Below are 19,408 nucleotides of genomic sequence, written 5' to 3' on the forward strand. Positions count from 1 at the left end.
CCTCTCATTTGTTGTTTGTCTCTCATCGCAGTTGGTAGTTTGTGTTGATTGCGCCGCTGTTTGTTGGCGCTACGCGTTTTCAATAATTTGTTTTCAGCGACTCCTTTTAGCCAAATGCCGTTAGTGTTACACTAATTACAATGTGCAAAAGCGAAATAGTACAAAATAAATTGGAAAACAAGAACAAAACATAAATACATATTTTAATTTCGATATACAAAAACAAAGTAGTGCGATAAAAGTCGATGAGAGTGGTGAAAATAAAAACGAAAATCATAGTAATTTATAGCGGTAACCGATCGCGTTCACCTGCGCCAGCAGAAGTACACGCTCATTAGCTGCTTTCGCCGTCTTTCGGCGCAATCCTGTCATTTGCGAAGATTTGTGTGTTTTTGTAAATACTTTTTGTTTGAAATAATTATTTTTTGAAATAATTTTTTTGTTTTTGAGAATTGTTAAATATTTGCAAGCAAGAAAACAGACGAACTGCATTGTTTGGCTTAACTAAATAAAAAGGTGAGAAATGCAGAACGAGTGCAAAACAAAGTGAAAAACAAATTGAAAAGTAATACTCAGTGTTTATTAATAATTTCGCAGTCATACGCGGTGTTATAAAAATTAATTATCAACTGCTGCAAAACATACGCGCTGATAAACAGATAAAAAAGTGAACGGTATTAGGTACAGTGTGAAGAGTTGAGGCAGCCGCGTGTTGGCAGTGCGAAACCATAACGCTCGACGGCCTGATTGCTGTCGCCAATGGCAACAAAAAACAATAACATTACTTTATTATAATGAAAAAGTAAATAGTTGAAAACAGTAAAGAAATTAACTGTGCTCAACAAGTGTAACGAACGAGTCAATGCGCACCCTCAACACACTTGGCCTAAAAGCGGTTAAATAAACGACTTTACATTGTTTGCGCATATACTCAGATACGTACATATAATCTCACAAACATACATATATACTCATATGTTTATGTGTGCGTAGTATATACAAATTCGAAGCGATCGCGCAATAGAACGGAAACGGAAATTTGAGTTCCTTCCAAAGTGCTGCTGGTGTGTAAGGGAATTTTCGAACGATTCCTGAAAATAAATAAGCTCGTGTGACTTCTCAAACACTGAGCACGAATTTTTAATTGTAAAATATTTTACTGCATTTTACGTCTCTGCGACCGCTGTTACTCACCACCGACTTGTTTTGGCAGGCGCCGAACTGGTTTACTCCATTAAACTACGCTGAGAACTGCTCCCAAACAGTTTCATTCACAGAAAACCTGCAAATCACACAACAAAACTAAAAGAACAACAACACTGTGTGATCAACACCGCGATAAATGCTAATTGGTAAGCTGTCACACCTTGGCTGTTGTTGCAGCGCCGCCAGCGGGGAGAGCCAGAGCCCTTGATGTCTGTAAGTACAGTAGCTGCCAAAATAAATGAATCGCAGTTAGCAAGAATGCCAGCGTAAGTTATAAAAAATAAATACTACGCATAAATCAGCAACAACAAAATAAAGTGTAAAAGTAAACTAAAAATAAATATTTAAATAAATTCGCATAACAAATCGTCCAATGTATGCGCTTATAGTAATGCAACATGTGGCAATATGCTGATCTTGGCTTTATCGCCGTCATTCTAGCGTCGCGCTCGTTTCCCTCCCCGTCGTCGTCGTTGCCGTGCGCGTCGGTTTTGTTTTCGTTCGAGTCGTCAAATGACAAGAGTCGCGTACGCGTCCCGGTCTTCCGCGCCTAGTTTGTGCTTGCGAATCAGACGTTCCGCTGGATCGCTCAGCGCTAGCAAAATTTAGCAACAACTACAACAAAACCAACGTAAATTAACAACAAACACTGCAATTAGTTGTAGATAGGGAGCTGCGCCGTTATCGTTGTCGTCGCGGCGCCACGCTTGATCGAGCCACGCAAGGCAAGAAATTGAGCCCAGTTCTTTGTTGGCAGCAAAACGTAAATAAAAATACAACATAAATATAATAATAATAATAATAATAATAAAATGCAACAAATGCAGTGAATTTGAACGTGCATGCAACGAATAAGAAATATTTCGCGAAGTTCATATGAAATTGTGTCTATAAAATATTTGAATCAGTTATATTTGATGCGAAAAATATTAATAAAAGGCTCTGGTGTTTAAAAATTGTGTGTATTAGTGTAAAGCATACAGTGCAAAGCTTTGAGTAAAAAAATATTTTCTTAAAATAAAATAAAGTCGCGCAATTTCACCGTCTTCGTACGAAATGAAGATCAACACAGCGCAACACTCTCACAGCCACGTGATCATGTGGCTGACACTGGGATTATTCCTTTTGATTGCTGTCCCAGGCAGCGAGGGATCCATCACTGCTGGTTATGTAGATCATGGCGATATGAAAGGTGAGTGCGGGTGTGGTTGAATAGACACATATCAGTTAGAACAAAATAAGCAAAATATGAAACTTGGCTTATTGTCTATCAAATAGACAATTTAGAAAAATAGTTATAACAAATTTGATAGAAAATATTAGAAAATTCAGCTGTGGGAGGGTACTCACACAGAATATAGAAAATCATTTGGACCTTAGGAACAATAATAAGTAAACCTTAACAAGAAATTATCTTTGTAGTTAAATTTTATATTTACGTTCCTCTTCTTGGTCTATAGAGTTTTATATCTCAAGGATGGTATACATGTGTATATAGTTATTAAGTTTGACACGAAGTTTGTAACACTTACAATCCGAAGAAGTGTTGGGAACTTTAAAAAATATAAATGATCAGCATAATGAGCTGGGTTGATTTTGTCATGCCCTGCGGTCCGTTCGTCAATCCATTTTTATATACGCGAATTAGTCCATCCCTTCTTGAGATATCGATCTGAAATCTTGCACATTTCCTGTTATTCCCCAAAAAACTGCTCCTTTTTTGGAACCGGCGATAGGATATAGCTGTCATACAAACTGATCTACCAAAATCAAGTTATTCTATGAAGAACTGTTTTATTTGATATAATACATATCTTCATGAAATAGTGTTGTTGTTGTAATGGGTACTCAATTCTTTCTTTAGGATGGTAAGGAATATATAGACGTCACGGGGTCGCAACAAAGCGAGAGAGGTGTTAGATGAGTAGGGTTAGTGCGGTATGCAAAGAGGTGGAAAATGTGCGGAAAGTCATTGCACGCTGGACATACTATATATAAGATATATAGGGGTCTATTCTGGATAAGTAGGAGTTTAACCTGCTACGATATCTAGAACGAAGCTGTGCAAGGGTCACTCTCGTTTCTTGCGGCAACTCTAGCTTTTCGTCTGCAATGGGTCGAGGTTTAACTCCAAGTACGCCATTCACTGAAAGGTAGTCGGTCAAAATGTTGATGACTCCATTGCTGTTGATGACACAACAGCCGGTTCTACGTAACCGATCCTGGATGTTATCCGGCCAAGGGCTGTTAATTTGGAGAACCCCGATTAGATGAGTAAGTCATGAAATATTGTGTAACGGAAGGCTACAATCTTCGAACTTCGAAGATCGAACTTCCATAGCATAAACTGTCATACAAACTGAACAATCAAAATTGCGAAAAAAGGCTTTTTATACCTTTTGAAGGGATAAGGTACGCACCTATGAAAGGTGTTATAGCTAAAATTGCAGCGTAAGTTTTTATTATTATAAGGTAAAGTCTGATGGTTACGAGTATTCTTAAGACGAAAAGTGTAAATAAAAAGTACATTTTTTTTCTAAACCAATTTTATTAAAAACATCTTGCGCGTTACGATTGATATTTACTGCTCTTAAGTCTCTTGGTGATATGCTTTCTTAATGTTTTCCAACCGAAGAAACAGCCAAATTGCATAGCTCATATGATCATTACACAGTACTGACTTTAATACCAACCCAGTTATTACAAATCTCTGGTGAACATGCTTATTTTAATCAAAATTGTTTCCGTTCAAATCAAATTTCTTACTAATTATTTGGAAAAACTCATTAACTATACGTGAGTGCACTGTGTGAGATCCTTGCAACACACCCAAATCTTCTGCAGCATGCAAGAAGCAAAAAATTTAATATTTCTGATCTTTTCATGCCTATCTACACTGTTGCATGCCTCACAATCCCTTGCGATTGCGTGATTTCTCTAAACACTTCCGTATCTCTAAGCATCATCAACAACGTTTGGACAAATTGGAGGAAACCCGAACAACCCAATTTATGGATTTGTGTATCTTCAACGAAATCACCATTTTTATTGGAGAACACTGCACTTACATTCAGTACATGCATACGCAATCGATCGATCGTTTCGCCCGACAACCGTTGAAGATGAGCGACAGACGGCTGCATGCATGCGGCTTTTCTTCTAGTTACGAAAATTCATCATTAAGATGAACAGATCAGCAGATCATCGGATAAAAACTCAAGCTGTGAAAGGAAAATCTCACAATAGCAACAAAATCACGATGTGAGCAATCTCCTTCGGGTAAAAAAAGAAATTTGAAGAAAAATATCGATCTCGAAAAATACGAAATATCATAATGGCAAGGGTATGGCATCTGTTCCACTAACAATCTGCTGCATTTACCTTGCTTTGTTACGCTCCTTTTATTGCCATGTTGTGGCTCACCTGTGGCAGCAGCAGCGCAATACACACGAAAGGAACAGAGGGAGGACGATCGCAACTGCTTTCATAAACCAATAACAATGTAAATAGCAACCACCTTCAATACACGTACATTTGTTTGATCGCATGTGCGTTTGTTTGTATATGTGCAAGGGTACGCTGATTTCCCCTTCGTGCGCAGGTATGATTTACCTGTTCGCTGTACAAATTCTGGAATTTCTGTGCACACTGCAACGCACAGGTAGTTGTTGACCGAGTTGTTGTTGTATTTCGTTACTCGAAACAAACAGGATAATCGGCATTTTCACATTTACTTTTTACTTCTTCAATCTTTTTTCCGACTCATTTTTGTATATTTGCATTTTACTTTGTGGTCATTCGCCGGCTCGTTGATTTTCTAGTTTTTTTTGTTGGCTTTGTAAATGTGTGGGCTCATTCATGACTGCCTTGACTTGGGTTTTGAGCTCTATCGGCATTTGTATACACACTAGTTATTTGCTATGGGCATTTCTTTGAATGTGTTTGTACACACACACACACGCACATGGCTTGAAAGGAAAGTGTAAGGTAATTCATTATGTCGCTTGAAGTCTGCTGCCAACTGGATATTTATTCATTCATAGATCGCCACTTGTAGTCAACTTGCTTATTTAGTATTCCGCTCTCTATTTCGGATGCTCTTCGTGTTGGACCGTGGAGCTCCGGTTTGGTGTTTAGAGAATTTCAATTTCAGGGAAATTATAATAAGGAGTAGAAAGGGGAAAAACGTAGGAATTTCAAAAAAATAAAAATAAAAAAAAAATATAAATAAAAATTGCATATGTACAGTTAGTAGAAAAAAATTATTATTATAGTAAATTATATTTTTTTAATAATTAATTATGATATTATTTTTGGTAGTAAAAATATCTTTGATATATAGATGAAGGGATTACTAAATCAGTTTTCGAGATATCGATCTGAAATTTTGCACACATTCTTTTCTCCTCAATAAGCTGCTTTCCTGTTGGAAGCATCGATATCGGACCACTATATGACGTAGTTGCCATATAAAATGGTCGATCCAAATTAGTTCTTATATGAAAAACTTTTGTATTTAGTACGGTATCACAATGAAATTTGGTACAAATTATTACCTTATACAAAGCTATAATATTTCAAAAACTTTTTTAGATCGGTTCACTATAGCATATAGCTGTCATACAAACTGACCCTTGGAAATCAAGTTCTTGTAGGAAAAAGTTTGTTGTATAGTGAGATATCTTCTCAAAATTTGGCACAAGTTATTGTCTAAAGCTGCGCTATAATCTCCAATAAAATTGTTCCATTCGAATTACTATAGCATATAGTTGCAGTACAAACTGACCCATCAAAATTAAGTTCTTGTAAGGAAAACTTGCTTATTTGACAAGATATCTCCAGGAAATTTGGCATGAGTTATTGCCTAATACTACGCTGTAATAATTGAAAAAATTTTCTAGATTGAATCACTATAGCATATAGCTGTCATACAAACTGATCAATCAAAATTAAGTTCTTGTAGGATAAACTTGCTTATTTGACGAGATATCTTTACGAAATTTGGTATAGATTATTGCCCAGAAAGATCATACAATATCCAAACAAATTGATCAGATCAAATTAATATAGCATATAGCCACCATACAAACTGATTGATCAAAATGAAGATACACATATTTTTTACACTTTTTTGATGTATGAAATGCTGCTGCGAAGGGTTAACTACTGTTTTTTCTTGTCTTTTAATATATTGAATACATTTTTCTAATTTATATAATTTTTTTTCTATAAAAATCAAGTCCGTTAAGATTAAATATGACACACTTGGTCGTAGTCCGTTGGCTGATATGAAAGAAATTACTACCAAAAACTATTGGTTATAAATCAAATTAGTCACATTTCTAAGTATAACTGATTTGGTTTGTGTATTTGGTATATACATATATTTTTATTATTATTATATTTTATATTCATTTATATAATAAAGGGTGATTTTTTAAGAGCTTGATAACTTTTTTTTTAAAAAAAAACGCATAAAATTTGCAAAATCTCATCGGTTCTTTATTTGAAACGTTAGATTGGTTCATGTCATTTACTTCTTGAAGATAATTTCATTTAAATGTTGACCGCGGCTGCGTCTTAGGTGGTACATTCGGAAAGTCCAATTTTGGGCAACTTTTTCGAGCATTTCGGCCGGAATAGCCCGAATTTCTTCGGAAATGTTGTCTTCCAAAGCTGGAATAGTTGCTGGCTTATTTCTGTAGACTTTAGACTTGACGTAGCCCCACAAAAAATAGTCTAAAGGCGTTAAATCGCATGATCTTGGTGGCCAACCCATGGGTCCATTTCTTGAGATGAATTGTTGTCCGAAGTTTTCCCTCAAAATGGCCATAGAATCGCGAGCTGTGTGGCATGTAGCGCCATCTTGTTGAAACCACATGTCAACCAAGTTCAGTTCTTCCATTTTTGGCAACAAAAAGTTTGTTAGCATCGAACGATAGCGATCGCCATTCACCGTAACGTTGCGTCCAACAGCATCTTTGAAAAAATACGGTCCAATGATTCCACCAGCGTACAAACCACACCAAACAGTGCATTTTTCGGGATGCATGGGCAGTTCTTGAACGGCTTCTGGTTGCTCTTCACCCCAAATGCGGCAATTTTGCTTATTTACGTAGCCATTCAACCAGAAATGAGCCTCATCGCTGAACAAAATTTGTCGATAAAAAAGCGCGAAACACATTTCGAACCGAACACTGATTTTGGTAATAAAATTCAATGATTTGCAAGCGTTGCTCGTTAGTAAGTCTATTCATGATGAAATGTCAAAGCATACTGAGCATCTTTCTCTTTGACACCATGTCTGAAATCCCACGTGATCTGTCAAATACTAATGCATGAAAATCCTAACCTCAAAAAAATCACCCGTTATAATAGGTCACCATGCAATGACTCCTTTTTAGTCAACACGACAAAGTCAATACAACCTGGAGACACTAGTATATAAACAAATAATATTAAAGTCAAGCATTTAGGTACATTTTATATATGTATGTATGTAGCCGTGTGCACCTCGAGCTTATCATTCGTCTTCATATTAAGTAAATGCATGATAACACTGTTTACTTTTTATATGATACTTAAGCTAACACTTTTGTTGTTGCTCCCTCAACTGTTTTATTGGCCTCGTTAAGAGTTCGCGCGGTGAGTCAGCGCCGACTAGCAAGAAAGAAACTAAAAGCAGTAAGCAAACAGTTAGCAAGAAAGGGGAGAACAAACCAAGCGACAACAATGCTTCGTCTATATACGAGTATATATTTTTTAGCACAAAAGTAGACATATTTGCGCGGTGCCTTAATGCTGCCGACATAGATTTCACTTGCAACGTCTGCTGTGGCCCACCATATGATCTCGAGCGATATTCGAGTGGCGAAGTCAAAAACATAGCAGCACACATCGGAGAAAGCCACCTACTTGCCTTGGCAGCAGCGCGCTCGTATTTACAAAGTAAACTACTTATTGCGCTCATTAGGGTCGTCAGCGCTAACGTGACGCCGTGGCGGTTGCAGAATCAGTTCAGCTGCTGCTGGGCGACCGATCGTTTGCACTCTTCATAAATTTTGCAAAAGCGAAGCAGAAAGCAAAAACACACCAACAACCAACCGGCAGTAGTGACAGCACCTGCCCTGTGTTGTTGTTGTTGTTGCTGTATTTCATTCTGTTGTCACTGTGTTCGCATCTCACGGTTCACCTGCCGCGCCGCTGCCGCAGCAGCATGCAACACGATCGCTTTGCAACACACTCACGTACACGTCTGCCTCGTATGCGTTTGTTTTTGTTTTCTTTGTGTGTATGAGTGTGTGTGCATTTACACTTTTGCAAGACTACTTAGTCAAGCTGCAAACGCATTTAGGCTATGCTTTGCCGCATGTTGCAGTTGCATTGCGCCACCTGTGGCATGCTACATTCGTGTAATGTCATATGTAAGTAGTTGCAGCGTAGCCAACCCGCAACCCTGGCACCGCCACCTTCTCTGTTGCACGGTCTTTGCACGACGCCTCTCGCTTTTTGGGCGAACTTTGCATAGTCGGACGGACGGAGGGTCGGTTGTTTGAGCGCTTGAGTGCTTTGCTCAGCTGGCTTTTGAGTTGAGAGTGCCTCGCCACTGCTGGTAGCACTATCCGTTAGGGCATTGTTACCACTTATCGAGCTGTGGTTGTTGATACAAGCCATGCAACGAAACCCGTTCTTGCAAACAGAAACGTATACAATTTTATGTTTTGTTGTTGCTTTTGGTAAATCATCGTTTATTTCCAGCGTTTCGCAACAATAACAACACGCGACATTTAATAGACGATAAGATGTGACCAACAATTAGTTGTGTATTTATATACTGTGCAATAGCTTTGATCAACTGTTATCAAAGTTCTTGGTAAAATTTGTCGGTGAGAAAAATACTCTAAGTAATCTAGTAGCGAACAAAGTTATAAATAAATAGAAATCAATCCATTATTTTTGCATTAAATCGAAAGTCCACCGTTTCGATAACATATTGTCATTTTGAAGGTAATTTTATAATTCGACTCTTCTAGAAAATCTCGTCCTCATTGGCGAAAACTGGCATTGCGGTTTAATAAGCCCAATTTATACCAAAAAATCATTCGCCATAAATAGAAACAGCTCGTAAACACTACGTTCCAAATCCAAACTATAAGGCGGATGTGTAGAAATACGCCAATCGAGTTTCCGGCGTCTCTGGTGTGTTACTGTCTATGTGTGTGGCCTGGCGTTGTTCTGATGGAACACAATTCTTCTCTTATTGACATCTATTCACTCTTAGACGATAGCTTATTTCAGGCAGTTCAATGATTGATAGTTGAGCTGCAAATTTGCCAATCCCTCTTTCCCCGAGCCGATGTTCGACCATGACCGATTTAGTTTGACGTTGTCATAAATGACTATCCGTTACAGAAGTGGACCGATTTTGTTGCGTTTCAGAACGATTCCTTAATGAAAATTCAATCTATGAGGACTTTTGGTTTGACTCGTGATTCAAAAATCGAACTTCTTTTTATATCTTCTTCAAGTGGTACCTAACTGTGGAAAGGAAAGAAGATCCGACGTTTTCGAGCCAAATTTTGTTCCGCAATGAGTGATTTCTGGCTCACAGGATATGTAAACAAACAAAATTGCCGAATTTGGGACGAGGAGCAACTTAAAGACATTCAAGAGCTTTCATTTCATCTAGGAAAAACAACGGTTTGGTGTTGTTTGTGAATAATCGGTACATATTTCTTCAAAAATGCTGCCGGTAAGAACGTATCTGATGTCTGGAGTTGAAAATCGTGATCTCGGCGACATTTGGTTTCATCAAGACTGCGCCGCTTCCTGCACTTTGCATCAATCAATGAATTTATTGGAAGAACACTTTGTTGAACAGATAATTTCGCGTTTTGAGCCGGTATATTGACCACCCAGATCATGTAATATCTCACCGTTCAACTTTTTACTGTGGGTATATGAAAAGTCTAAGGTCTATTCGGACAATCCCTCTTCGATTCAGGATTCAGTTATTCCCTGTAACTAAGGATTTACTACAAAATAACTAAGGTTCTTAAAACCGATGTTAGTTACAATCAGTTTAAGAGAAGCTGGACTGGATTTAGTAATGTCGACAGTTTCAATTTAATTGTTTTCAGTATTGTTTTTCAGAAAAAAAAAACAACTCTTAAAAAATTCAGACGAAATTTGACAGGTGCATAAATTTGCCTGCACATTCCTTCACCTTTATTTGAGAGAACTAAAAAGAACAAATAAACAGTGACAGTTATTCTGCGATATTTTCGAATTTTGTGTACTTTTACCTCTGAATGCTCTAAAAACTATCAAATTACTGCGTGAAGAACCGACACTAGACTTTATCTATGGCTAGTGCGCCCAAGCCACCTTAATCTAGGCTGGCGAGTTATCATATTAACACAGTAATGCAATGAAACTCTAAGGAATGTGCAAGCCAAGATTTATCAGTTGCAAAATAAGCATTTCTATCTAAAAACAAATGCATAGATATTATTTTGGGTTCTTTAGCGACAGCAATAAACATATTTCATTTGGCACGTCCGTCTCTGTCCATACGCTAGCATTTTCGACGACTTGCAATTAATGCAATCTGATCGCAAGTCATTTACTGTAGAAAGGAATGAGGAAACTGAAACACTTTTCGTAATAAGCACTCTAAGTGTCTGCAGCTGATGAGTGGCCACTTCAAATGCCTTGCGGTGTGCACTTGTGCCTATTCCAAGTATTTTTTTTTACTAATGCGAGAGTACTAAAAGAAACTGACTTTCTTGGCCAGCAGGTACACGTACTCTGATTGCTCTTTTTTCCGCTTCATTACCATGCGGTGGTGTTCTTTTTCAGATTTTTACTCCAGCTGCTGTCCTTTTGGTGAAGAGTCGCCGGCAAAATGGCAAATTTCTGGTAGTACTTAGCAACGCAATGCGAAGGTGTGTGAGAATTATGAAAGATATCCAATTTCATTTCATATTTTCGGGTGAGGAGCGCTGAGCAATGAGTGCCAAGTCAGCAAGCCTGCGCTTAAGTAAGTATGCTTCTTCGCTACGCTGCCAGTCTGTGATTTACATACACACTCCTGTATGTTTGTCACTTCGTTGCGCCGTGTGTCCTTTTTGCAGGCGGATGTCTTGTCAACAATGAGACATCGTCCTGTTTTCTTCCTATCGGAGCGATTGTTTTTCTTTCGCCTTAAAAAATATGTCTGCCACATTTAGCTCTGCTATAAGCATAGTCAATGCATAAGCAGTTAGTCAGTGCGCTGGAATGCAGCACAGACCGGTAAATAGCGTCTTGCGTACTTAGTATACCGGAATGCGTGTCCTTTCAAATTATGCTTGCGCCACTTAAAAATCATGTTTCCTGCGTTGAAGTGCGCCTGAAGTGTCTGCAGCGAGAGGAAACAGAAAAAACAAAGCGCATGCTTGGGAACAGAGGGAGGAAAGCGAAGTGCTTGAGCATGTTGCATCAATTCTATTGAAAATATCCAAACACTCATGCACATCACAGCATGTTCGGTTTATTTGTTGTTGTTTCTGGCCTTCCTTGGCTATCTCCCCGTTTAATCGAATTATGATAAATAATTAAAAATCCGTAGATACCGCTGTGGCAAGCGCTCACCAACAGAAATCTAGAAATCTGCGAAACTCATTTCAAAACAAAAATCTGCCGCCGCATATAAACAAATATGTAAACGTCGAGATTTTCTTGAAAAAATCGAGAAAAAAAACAAAATTTTTACGCTCCATTTGCAGATTGGTACCATTTGTCTTCCCATTTTACCCCAATTGCTTTCAACACGTTTCGTTTTTTACGCTAAACACCCTCCCCAACGTCCATACGGATGCTGATCTATCAGTAATAGCACTTTTACAAAAACAAACAATTTGCTGACAAAGAAACTGAAATCGCATTCGCACAAATTAAACAATAGCGCAAAGAGAGAAGTAAGAAATAATAATAATTAAAAAACTACAACAACTATGACAGTGCACAACAAATAACACAAATGAAAGATACGTGAGAAACATATGCACACATATACCACATACATGTACATATGGTACATATGAGGACTTTTATTTTCGTAGCATCTTCAGCGCTACCATCAACCGCACTTCATCTTTGAGCAGCACACCAACGCCAATCGGAGATCGTTTGCAGCTGGCGCTTCGGCTGAACGAATTGAGCACAAGTACCCCAGTGAAGCGAAATGTTCTGAAGAAGAATTTTAGAATTAAGCGTGTTTTGAAAATTCTTAAGAAGAAGCCAATTTTAAGGGTCACACCTGGTGTGAAATTTGCGTTTTCAACTTTTTTGAAAAAAAAAAAAATCTTAAAGAATCGATATCTCAAATAGTCTCTAAGGAGTTACATGGGTTTCCACAGGTAATAAATAGCATTTTTCAAATTTTTTTTCTCATTTAAAGACTGAAATATTTTATTAGAATTTTTTATCGTTACAAACATACACTATTAACAAAGAAATTATGAAATTTTTTGAAAAAAAAAATATTTTAAACCCGGCCATTTCCGGTGACCCCTCGGAAAAAATGCGCCCTCGTTGGCAGCATAACTCTTTACAGAATCATAAAAATAAAAAGTGAAAAATACGTGTTTTATTTAAAACCTAAACTTAGAACTTGGGCGAAGGAAAAAAGGGACTAAAACTTGTATTTTTGGCAGAAATTTTTGCAAAAAATGAAAATTTCAGTAAAAATTTCGCGGCATTTTTTTTTCTAATAGTTCTAATCGAAAAAAGTCCATCATTCAAGTCTTTAAGAATTGTATCGCAAAGACCTGTGTAAAATTTCATGAAGATCGGTTGAGTAGTGCTCGAGGAGTCTTGACAGCGATTTCAAAAACACAGTTTCGAGAAAAACGCATGTAACCCGTTAAGAGACATACCTGGTGTGAGATTTTCGATTTATAACTTTTCTGAAACATACTAAGAGGTTAATCGATATTTCAAATAGTATTTAAGGTACAGCCTTCTAAAGCGTGACCGTTCAGTTCTGCCAGACCCATCAGTTTAACTTTAGAAACATTTCCAACAAATTTCCTTCAGTGATTACTTGGACGGCTATCTACAGCAATAAACAGAGAAAGTTAGAAGAATACTTGGACACAAATAATTTTAGGATAAATGAGAAGTGATATACTTCAAATGAGATCCGCATTGTCTTTGGAAATATGTTTATATTTTATCAGACCCCGCAAATATAATAATTTGGCATCAAACTAATAAAAACAATTTTATATTTCAATATATATTTTTTACATTTTTCTAAATATCCATAATTGTGATCGCTGTATGAGCATTTATACAAAAATCAGATTCTCCACAACCTGATTTATGGTTTACTGGGCAATGCCTTGAAATTTACACTCGAATAAACTGTAGTCAACACTGGCGGCAATACGCAAGCACGCACACTCCCACAAGTTTCTCCTACAAATATGATGCTTCTTTCGTCTCTGCGGCTGAGTGATCGTGTGAACGCCCCTCGTCCCCATCGCCACCTGGTGCACATACAAAATCAAGAGCCATAAATTGTTCAGGCCGAACGCATATGCTTACGAACCTATTGACCAATCGCAGCGGATCGTCTGCGGTATGGAGATCAATGCAAGTGCGCTGCAGCATTGGCGAACACGATCATTAACATTAGATATGCACATTATCTAACTAATATATACATACAGAAGCAGATATACATATATTTATAGCGATATGCATACGAATGCGAAGAGTTCTTCTAAAAAATGTGGCGCTGACAAAGCATGTGTTGGCGTTGGAACACACACACACACACACATGCGCACCCATACAGACGCTACCAGCAGCTGATTTGTGGGCCACTTGAGAACGCCAGTGGTCGGCTTCAATTGAGTGCACGATCTCTGGCAGCCAACCAAAGTCAGCATACATGCACACATGCACACGTATAAAGTGCGGTTGTATGCGTGTGTGAATTGATGTGCGTGTATGCATGCTTTGCAGCACAGCTGTGATGTGTTCTGAGCACATGTCTGTCTGAATTCGCGAATTTTTATCAATTGAAATAAATTAAAATATTTATACAAATATCTTCGAACATTGTTGTGTATGTGTGTATTTATGCAATTGTTGTTGTTGTTGCAAAGCTGGTATGCAAATAATTTTTATATTGGAATGCATAAATATGTTAATGATATTTTATTACTTAATATTGCTAAGCTCGAGCTCTCATGTGTGGCATGTTCGAATGTACTTTGTATGAATTAATAAGCGAATAAAATTAAAAAAAATAATACAAATTTACTTGCTCACGTATTTCAATGTCCTCATATCAATAGTTGGAACTATTTTCAGTAAATTGTTTTCTGTAATAAATGCTATAAGTACAAAATATGTTCCATTTACATTCACTTCTCTCGATTACATTTGCCAGTATGTACTTTTCTCTGTGTACATTCACAACTTAACACCCTTTTGTTCTTTTCTTGCTTTGTTACTTGTTATTTTTGCATAATATGTGCCTTTTTCTTATGACCTTTGGTTATTTGTCATTTCACTGATTTTTCTATGGAAAAGAAAATTTGTGTTGATAATTAACTGCCTCAGCGAAATATTAAGTGATATGTATTTACCTTCATGCACACGTTCATGATTTTTTAAGCATGATTTTATAAGGGCAGATCTGGAATATACTTATGTATACTCCAGTAACGATATCGAAAGGTTTGAGTCAGCAACCGATTTCTAGCTAATACTGTGTTTGAAGGGCATAAATTACCTTTTTTAATTAAAAAAAATTTCGTTATAAATTTGTATTACAAAAGAACTTCTAAGATCGTATTTCTATATGTAACATCCAACCTAAACAATTCCATATATAAAATGTCAATTGAATCATAGCCTCGGCCTACAAAAGTATGTCTATATATTTACCCGTGAGTGTTTATTTATACATACATAATAGTCATTTGAAAAGGGCCCGGCCTCCCATAGTAAAACGAATTCCTTTCAAAAGTGATACATTGATTATAGCGAGCCTCCAGCTTTTCGATAGCATTTTTGTAGTATGATTTGTCCTGTGCTCAAAATAAGTACCAGTTTCGGCGATCACCGCTTCGTTCGACGAAAACTTCTTTCCAGCGAGCATTCTTTTGAGATCTGAAAGCACAAAAGAGTCATTCAAGGCCAGATATGGAGAATACAAAGAATAAAGAAGCAATTCGAGGCACAATTCGTGAGTTTTTACCATTGCTTTTACTAACTTATGACACGGTGCATTGTCTTGGCGAAATAGTGCTGTATTTTTCTTCAACTGCGGCCGTTTTTTCGGCGAATTCGTCCTTCGATTAACGCTATGTAATAATCGCCGTTGATGTTCCTTCTATTTCACGGTAGCAAATAAAAATAACTCCAAGCGCTTTCAAACGCCATAACCTTTCAGCCAACTGTTGCGTTTTTCCATGTTTTGAATCGGGTTCATCGGAGTTAAATACTGAAGTCATATTTCTTCCATTCTCATATATGAACGCAAAAACCAGTAAAATTCTGCGGAGATGATAGTCCTGGGATGGATAAAAATTCGTGTCCGGTCCAGTTACGTAGACCCGACTCTCATGGAAACGACTCGACAACTCGTCGTTGTTTTTGGTCAAAAGTGAGCTCGCGAGGCACCCATTTTACACAGACCTTTCTTTTACCCAAACATTCCCGAGTGTCTGCAATCTCGATCAACTTCACTTTACGGTCACACAAAAAATTTTAGAGGCTTTTCCGATTTTTCGTCGGTAACAGCGTCTTTAGACTACCAGACCACTGTCTACATCGCCCTCGGTGCTCATTTCGCCTCGTTCAAACTCAGCAAACCACTTATAACGATTGATTTCTCTAGTGCAGAGTTCAGATAATGTTGAGCAATCCAAACCTTGGTTTCAACAGTATTTTTCCCTTACAAAAAGCTGGATTTTATCAACACGCGAAATTCATTTTTATCCATTTTTTCCCACATGACAAAAGTGGCTACACTGAAAATGATATAAAACACAAAATAAAGATCCGAAAGCTGTCTAATTTAGACACCTTTTTCAAGGTTAGGGCTAACTAAAAATCACATGGATTCATGTCTCAATTGGCTATTGCTAAAAGATATAAACTAAAGAAGTACAACCTTTTCCTCAAACTCTAGTAGGCTTCCTCTCTGGATTCATATGTGACCAGCAGCCAAAAATATTGACATAAACATCAAACTTTTAAACTCCTAATATACATACATATTTATGTCTAATTAGCATAGAGTAAAGTATGGAAGGTACTCGGCTATAAGCGGTGTCTACGCCAATAAAGAAGAAGAAAGTGTGGAAGGAAATTGTCGTTAGCATAATTAAAATGTTTTACAAACTAAAAACAATAGTGCATCTCGAGCTCAGCATTGATTTCATTAACTCACGGGTTACACCAACAAAGAGCACAAACGATTAATCTTTAATTAGTTCTATCTGCTAGCATCTTAAAATTTTCTATAATTTATGTATCCCTCTTTGATAGCCATTTCCTCCATTTGTATTCGTTGGTAAGCAGAAACCAACAGCAAGTTCAAAAAGTAAAAAAAAAATTTAAAATTGAAAAACAAAAACAAAATGTTAGAGCACACGTAATACACCGATAATAATCAAATAAAGCGTATCGTTATCGAAAATCGCCGAAATGTGTGTCGAATTCGATTGGCGCTGATGCAACAGATAAATGTGAACCGCGCCATAACGCAACACCAACAACAAGCAAACCGAATTACGTTGCCAAGTGTGCGAGTATTATCAAACACACTGAGAAAAAGCCGAAAACGACGAAAAAACGAAAGAAACGAGAGAGTTGTGCTATTGCGCTTCATTGCAACGAAATCGAGTTCAATAATAAATTTTTAATTGTTATTAATTTGATGTGAACTCGCTTCTGAATGGCGCAGGAACTGCTATATGGTTACTATATATACAGTTTATATGTACGAGTATGTGTGTTTGTATGTTTATGTCCACTCGCATTTCAGTATTTCGCTCACTTGTCAGCTTGTTAGCTTGTTTGAATGCTTTTTTCTTGTTTTTGTTTTTAAACATTTTGTTAGATACTTTCAACCGGTTTCGTTTCTCATGATTTCTCATGATTCACAATCACCATCATCATCCTCCTCATTATTATCAGCATCATATGATTGTCATTATATTTCTTTGATGTTGATAAAGAGGCTGTGGCTAGCAGTTTTGTTTTTGTTCTGAGTTGCCGGTGTTAGTAAGCTAGGATTATGATTTAACTAGTTAGTTAGCTGGTTGAGTGCCAGTATATCTATGTACGTATGTATGTATGTAAATATAGATGTATTCTCAGATATATTTAGCTAAACAAACGACTTCCTACCGGTGGGCCTATAATTGCTTGGCTGTTAAGCAAGCTACTTTGCAAATAGGCCTGAGTTGTCATTGTAAGTTGGATTTCAGGGTTTTGGTTCTAGCACTTGTGGGCTCCTTTTGTTGTAAGTGAGGCATAATCAGACCACTTTATACCTTGAATTTAGTATATCAAGTTTGGCACGAAGCTTGTAATACTCAAAAGAAAAGTCGGAGAACCTATCTTCTTCTTTATTGGCATCCCCTTCTCACGTTAGCTCGCCTTCAAACGGATGTTTTTTGGCTACCCAGAGATACTTGGTCTAAAACCGTAGGTCCTGACCTGCTTGAGCCATATGTCCTTTCTGACCACTTCCAAGTGAATGGCGCTCAGAGAACTTTCCTTCCTTGTGAGAACTTCGACATATGGCTCCATCCATCTTCCTATATGTAAAGGATTATCGTGCCCTGCCTAGCCAATTTAGCTATCCGTATCTCTGTATATAGGCGAACTAGTCTCTCAGTTTTTGAGAAATCGATCCGAAATTTTGCCCATGCCCTTTTCTCTCCAAGAATCTGCGCATTCATCGGATATCGAGCCGCTATACCATCTATCAAGTTCTTGTATGGCAAACTCTTTTGTTCGTGAAGCTTCGGTATTCTTTTCTAAATGAGAAGCTCTTTATAACTATATTTAATTTTAATATTCTAACTACTTTATTATTAATTGCTGCTCTGCAACACATTTATTATTTTCTATAGTTTATATTGTCAAATTTATTTTCACTTAATGCAACTAGCATTCGCAGGAAGTGTGTTCCATTAATTTTTATATGCGCTTACTCGTCGTAATAAATATGATATGACATGCAATTATTTTAAGTAAAACGTCATACTAAAATATAGAGAACAAATTCATTAAAACTATCCACCCATACAACGGTCTAGCACATATACACCCGCACTTATTCCACGACAGTCACTGAAATGCCTGCTACACACGGAGAGGAGGATCAGCACACGTGTTGCACAAATGAACATGAAATTTCACGGGCACACGTGCTAACGTTGTCATTTGTTTCAAGTTTTAACTGAACTGCGTTAAAATTTAGTGTGCTATGAGCATAGTATATGATCTAGAGTCAAAAATTCCGCCGTTGGGGTCGCTCCTTCTTTACGCGCTTGATATATGACGTGCGTGGTACGATCATTGTTGCCACGGTGGACGCCACGAAACAAAACTGTTGCGCTTGTTATGCAATGCTTCACTGAGTTTTGAGTTGGGTTTTAGCACCCATGTGATTACCCTTCCTTTGTTGTTCACAGTTTTCGTAATATATTTTTCATAGCAATAAGTGCTTTATATTTGGGGGATTTTATAGGTTACTGTATGGTTTCCAGATTGTCAAAAAAATGTTATCCAAAATTTTTTTCTAAAATTGTAAAACGATCTGAAATGGTATTAAGAGAAATAGTCAATAATTTTGTTTTGTGAAAACTGAGCACAACATCTCTACAAACTTTTTTAAGGCAAAATTTAATGGCAAAATTTGATTTTACCTTTCGTTGGTCGACTAGCTTCGGAAGGAGAATACTACGGAAGTAGATTTAGACAAATTTATGACTTTACAAAGATGAAATATAAGAACTAAGCGTTCAAAGTCTGTCAACTTCGCTTTAATTTTTTTGCGTCTACTTATCTAATGAACTAGTTGCTTTAAGCAAAGTTCATTTTACTGCAATCATTGGAGTTTTTACTTGTCGCTCAATAGGCGTACCCCCGGTAAGGCTGAAAATCTTGTCGGACCCAAATT

The 19,408-nt window shown here is 37.3% G+C and overlaps 1 protein-coding gene across 1 annotated transcript in view; it reads left to right on the forward strand.

Moving 5' to 3' along the window:
- LOC105222837 (epidermal growth factor receptor) overlaps nt 1–19,408 on the forward strand; it is a 132,017-nt gene continuing 112,609 nt past the window's right edge. Inside the window, exon 1 of the mRNA XM_011200355.4 lies at nt 1–2,398. Coding sequence (XP_011198657.2) covers nt 2,263–2,398 — 136 coding nt within the window. The 5' untranslated portion in view covers nt 1–2,262. The remainder of the gene's footprint in view (nt 2,399–19,408) is intronic.

This window comes from Bactrocera dorsalis, chromosome 3 (assembly GCF_023373825.1).
Source record: "Bactrocera dorsalis isolate Fly_Bdor chromosome 3, ASM2337382v1, whole genome shotgun sequence".
Classification (NCBI taxonomy): domain Eukaryota; kingdom Metazoa; phylum Arthropoda; class Insecta; order Diptera; family Tephritidae; genus Bactrocera; species Bactrocera dorsalis.